Source organism: Artemia franciscana, unplaced genomic scaffold (assembly GCF_032884065.1).
Source record: "Artemia franciscana unplaced genomic scaffold, ASM3288406v1 Scaffold_449, whole genome shotgun sequence".
NCBI classification, from domain to species: domain Eukaryota; kingdom Metazoa; phylum Arthropoda; class Branchiopoda; order Anostraca; family Artemiidae; genus Artemia; species Artemia franciscana.
In genome coordinates this window covers 40,252-45,904 of record NW_027064967.1, presented here as the reverse complement: position 1 = coordinate 45,904, position 5,653 = coordinate 40,252, and the positions used below count along the sequence as shown (strand labels likewise).

The following is a 5,653-nucleotide window of genomic DNA, read 5'->3' as shown; positions in this document are numbered from 1 at the left end:
CATTTAATTTCTGTCTATATGGATAGGTTATCAAAGGTTTAAATTAATGCCTCAAGTTTATTAATATGTGCCTTAAAAGACAGAGTTTAGTCAATCTAGATGCCTAAATATCTAAATACATCCTCTCTTTATATTAAAGAAGTTCCAATACTAATAATTTTAAATGACAGAAGCTTCGCTGCTCTCAAACCTCTCCCAAAAATCACCAATTCTGACTTCTCTAGCTTAGATTTTAGTCGATTAGCATGAAACCAAGAATTTGCATAAAAAGCAACAGTTTCGAGGGCTGCTTTTAGGTCCTCTTCGTTGCTCGACTTCAAATTAACTGCTCTGTTGTTTTCAAACAACATTGGTAATTCATCGTGCGAAGGCCTGCAGTTTGGAAGGACATTTATGTAAATAAATAAAAAATAACGGTCCCAATACAGAACCTTGTAGAGCTCTAAATTTTCTAAAGGAAAAATATGAGATTATTTCCCATCAACTTTGGCGGTAAAACTTCTTTCTAATAAAAAAGATCTCACTAAATCAAGAGCTAATCAACGAATCCTATTATTTCCAACTTATCAAAAAGAATTGCATGCTCTATTGTATCAAAAGGTGTTTTAGTGTAAAAAATAGAGTAAAAAAGCGAGATAAGGTGGACTGCATCCTCCTTTAAAACATCTCGCTGTTGAATTGATGAGGTGACGCAATTAGTGAGTGGTATGGGGCGTGGCTTCCCACTGGTACTTCCATTCCGCGTTACTCCACTCCAAATCAACTGCATTTTGAAAGAATTAATCGATTCACCAAAGACAGTCTCGTTGGAAAGACTGTCCCAAGTTGAGACAGCACGTACTGAGAAAAAGTTCGTCCTCTCTCTGCGTCTGGAGTGCTCCCGTTGCAGCTACATTGAGTGGCCTCGTGTCATAGTGGCAAGGGAGGGATTAACAATAGAGTTAACCATGTTGCTTTGGTACATTTGCTTGACAAAAATGACATCTCCTCTGTGCCGCCGGTAAGCCAGTGTGGGTATCTTCAGGCGAAACTGACGTTCAGAGTAGGGAAGCTGTTGGTGTGGGGCACAAAGCTTAGTTGCTCTTTTCTGTACGCTCTCTAGGGCTGCCACATCTCCCTTATATTGAGGATTTGTAACGGGGCAGCCAAACTTCAAATGTGGTCTTACAAGAGTATTATATAATTTTCTTATTATCAGAGGATGGCGTGATGATATGGTTCATTTAATTAGTCCCAGGGCTCTGTTGGCCTTAGCAACTTGTTGCATAGTGTGCTCATGGAACTTAAACTTCCTGTCAACGATCACCGCTAGGTCTCGTTCACTCAATGATCTCGTTCACTTCATATGAAGGACTTTGCATTTTGATGGGTTGAATTCCATCATCCAGGTGGAAGCTCATAAGGTGAGACTATTCAAGTCATTTTACAGGTTTCCATCGACAATTCCAATTAGTTTGCTTTCATCAGCGTAGATAGTGATGGGGTTTTGTAGAACATCCACAGAATCATTAATATAACGAAAAGAGAAATCACCAATGCAACAGCACATACATTAAAAAAAAATAATATAGACCAGCACTTGAATGAGGCCTTAACCCTACTCATCCATACAATCACATAGGTCAAACAGCATAGCCATGCGCAATCAACCATAAAGAACAATCTGTGGACAGGCAGTCATGTCAATAAATATGAGTCGTCATTTACCAGACAATAAAAACAGTAAAGTCAAATAATTCAGAGGCAACAACCCAGCACAACGGCTCATCAGGAGAATACACATGCCTACAGGGTTTCGGCACTTTAAATTCTCTACCCAGTCAAGTGTTATGCCTACCACAGAATACCCATGGTATCCCCGTGTCAGGTATCACCCATAAAATATATGCCTATGAAAAAAAACAAACCAGCAAATGTAGAACAACCAAGTAACACCAAAACAAGCTTATTCTGTTAATATATTCCTCTGTTTAGCAGCAGTAGGTAAACTAAATGTGATAAATTTTACCAAATTACAAATAATAACTTTTGCGAAAAAACCTGAATGAACTAAAATAATTACAGATTTCACCATTACCATGTTGCTATTTTTGAAAAATCCGCTCTTTTAGATACACAATTCACAAAATAGATGGCGTTGCATCAATTTTTTAACTATTTCCAGATAATTCTTTCGGTATTTATTTAAAAGTTCGTTATAATGAAAACTAAATTTTTTAAATTGCCAAGTTAATTTATTTGCAGGAAAATGTCTTAATATCAATTTTTGGCTTAAGATTTTACATCTATTTTTAAAATCAATATAATTACTACAAATCCTTGCATATCGAAGTAACTGTGAGAAAAACACCGTATATATGATATTTGAGTGTATATTACCTTCAGGGAATGGGAAACTAATCACTTCAAAATCAAAATCATCCGTTTTAATATACATTTTAAAATTTAATTTATTATTATCAGAAATATTAATATTTAAATCTGAGAAATGATCTTCACGACCAGCGCCATGACTAGGTTCAAGAGTTAGCTCTGATGGATATATGTTTTTAGAAATATCAATGAAATCCTTACAATTTAAGGCAAAAATATCATCTAAATATCTTTTATCATTTGACAAAACATGTTTTAAATTATTTGGATTAATCTTATCCATCATATAATTATATTCTAGTTTACTTAAAAACGTCAGCTATAAATGGTCTGGCATTCCCCCCCCCCCCATGGGAATTCCCACGATCTGTTTGGACAAATCACCACCAAATCTTATATAAGTGTTATATAAAACAAATTCTAATAAATCAAAAATCATATCCAAGCTGTAACATCTCAAGTTAACTGTTGTCTAAACGCAATTTGTCCATATAACTTTTTTTATTATAAGTGTCTATTTTTAAGAACCTCTTACTAGATAAGAGGAAAGATTTCTTGATAATCGTTTTTAAATTATCTATCACCTGCAGTGAATTATTAACACTCCAATATGGATTAAAATTCGAAATTTTTTTTTAATTCCAGAACAATAGGTTTTAAGTTTATTTATAATTTCCTTTAAAATTAAAGAGAGGTCAGTAGCAGCAATGCGGGTTGGACATTGATTTGGAAACGGCATACAATAAATAAAGAATCATAACACTTGTCATAAACATACTAACCAACATCTAAATATAAATATGTAAGGAAAAGAAATCAACTCACCGGGAGTCCCTACGAAACAGCAACCCTCACATCACCCGACAATAAAATACAAATTAAAATTCTCGCGTCATACAACACCAACAAAACAAAAACCCACAAAAAAAATTAACCGGAAAAAAGTTACAAGCCGGTTTCCAATTTATTTCACTATCTAATCTTTTAAGTATTAAATTATAATTAAAAATCATTTGCCCAATGGTTTTTGAAAATTTATAAGTTAAAACTGGACTATCATTATAATTCAAATTACTTGGAAGGGCCTGTTTCACATCCCGCTGATTAAAAATTTCCGGTAAATTAATATCTTCAATCTACTTACAAGTAAAATTAATAGGTAAATATAATCTGTTGTCCTTATTACCAATCTTATCAAACTTTTTTTTTTTGAAATAAATTTCGTTTTAGTTAGAATGCAAATTGTATTGTATATTAGTTTAAAATTATATTAAAGAGCTGTATTATTCTTAACAATTCAGAAAAGATTGATTAAATTCCTCTGTGAATAAATTATTTAGACATTTTATTACAGAAATCATACCCCTAGATTCAAGTAGCTGGCATAGATCTATAGAAAGCATATGCAAATCTAATTCATTTTTTCTATTATTTTTCCTATGTCCTCTCGATCGTTTTTTACGTTTAGTAGGACAAGTAAAAGAAGGATGGTCCATAAAACCATCAATACATTTAACAACAACCTGAGACATGTCGCCATATTTTGCTACACGATCATTTAGCCCAAAAGGATAAGCTTTACCAAGAGTATGGATCCAGAAATCCTCCTGTTTACGTAGTCTGTTATTCTTCTCTTCTTTATCTAAATTTTCTAAAATTGTGACAGTTATATCTGATATGGAATACGTACCATTATTACAATGTTGAACTAGATAGTTATTAGTTTTTTCTTTATTGACTGTTGTCTTGTGTCCAGAAAATCTTTTATATGTATTATTAGTTGTTTCACCCACATATTGTAGGCAACATTTATTACATTCTAATAGGTAAATTACATCGGTTGTTTTACAATTAACATTACCACGTAACTTGCATGTAAAATTTTTATTATACAATGTACTCTTAACAGAAGTCCTTGACCTTCTGGATTCGGCCGATCAGAAACGATCTTATCCACTCCACAGTGTCAGCATGGACTCCATATGCTTGGAGCTGATGAAAAAGATATTCGTGGACAACTTTATCGAAGGCCTTGGCTTAGTCGAGTAACGGGACATCAACTGCTTTACATTCCTCAATTAAGTTAGTGACTATATCATAAGAGTGTGGGTTTGTCTCAATGGAACGACTTCTTCTGAAACCATGTTGAGATTTCGACAGTAAGTCATTTTTTTGAAGGTGGTTAATAATAGAGTCATTGAAAATACTTTCGAGCAGTTTAGAAATGACTGATGTCAGACTAATAGGCCGGTCATCTTCAGGGTTATTTTTATATCCTTTATTGAAAATTGACACTATATTGGCTGATTTCCAATCAGCTGGTACCATCATCATCCTTATGGACATCTTAAAAATATCAGCCAGTGGCATGGCAATAAACGCTACAACTTCTTTCAGCAAACTTGGATGAATGCCATCGGGGCCCCGGGCCTTGTTCGGATCCAACTTATTCAGGCGCTTGAGAACATCATCCGCATCAATCATAACAGATGGCATTTCGTGGATATGGTTTCTTTTTGGGAAAGGGGGAGTAGGAGATACTAAAATTAGTGGCAATTATGGCATTTAAACAATTTGTAATGTCTGTGGGGGAGTCAAGCACAGTAGCATCAGAACGTATAAGCTGGCATATTCTACTTCTATTAGGATTAGAGCTGGAAACATACTTCCAAAACTTTTTAGGGTTTGTTTTTGCACTAAGGGCTATATTTACTTCATAATCACTTATGATTTTACGCGTGAGATCTCTCAGCTTGTTACGGCATTTCTTGAAATCAGCAAGATGATTCTCCAGCTTTGATTTCTTGAATTTCTTCCATGGCTTATTCTTACTCTTAATGCCTTCTCTTACCTCTTTTGTGAGAAATGGCAATGTTTTGGTTTTCTCTGTTTATGTTATGAAAGTAAATTGCTTCTCAACGTCAAGCAAGCATGACTTAAAATTGAACCGTGAATCTTCTATAGTATCACTAACAATCAAAGATTGCCAATCAGCTTCTGACAAGTGTTCTCAGAATTTATCATAACCTGTATAAGATCTTTTTTTCATATTACTTGGCCTAGTGGAAACCAGCACCGAAAACATAACACAATTGCGGTCACTAGAGCCGATTGCAGGTAAATATTTAATAGACATGACTGTGTCAGGTTTATTTGTAAATACCAAGTCAAGTATAGTTGGGTTTTGACCATCTCTATAACGGGTTGGTTGATCAATCAGTTGAGTGAGGGCAAGAATTGCTACAGAATTCAGAGTTGTTTGGGCAGGGTTGTTTGGAGT

At 34.4% G+C, this 5,653-nt stretch overlaps 1 protein-coding gene across 1 annotated transcript; it reads right to left on the bottom strand.

Annotated features, from left to right (window-relative positions):
- Nucleotides 1–4,410: 4,410 nt before the first annotated feature.
- LOC136043320 (uncharacterized) lies at nt 4,411–4,869 on the bottom strand. The gene has a single exon (XM_065728246.1). The coding sequence runs from the start codon at nt 4,867–4,869 to the stop codon at nt 4,411–4,413; it is 459 nt and encodes a 152-aa protein (XP_065584318.1).
- Between the last annotated feature and the right edge of the window lie 784 nt (nt 4,870–5,653).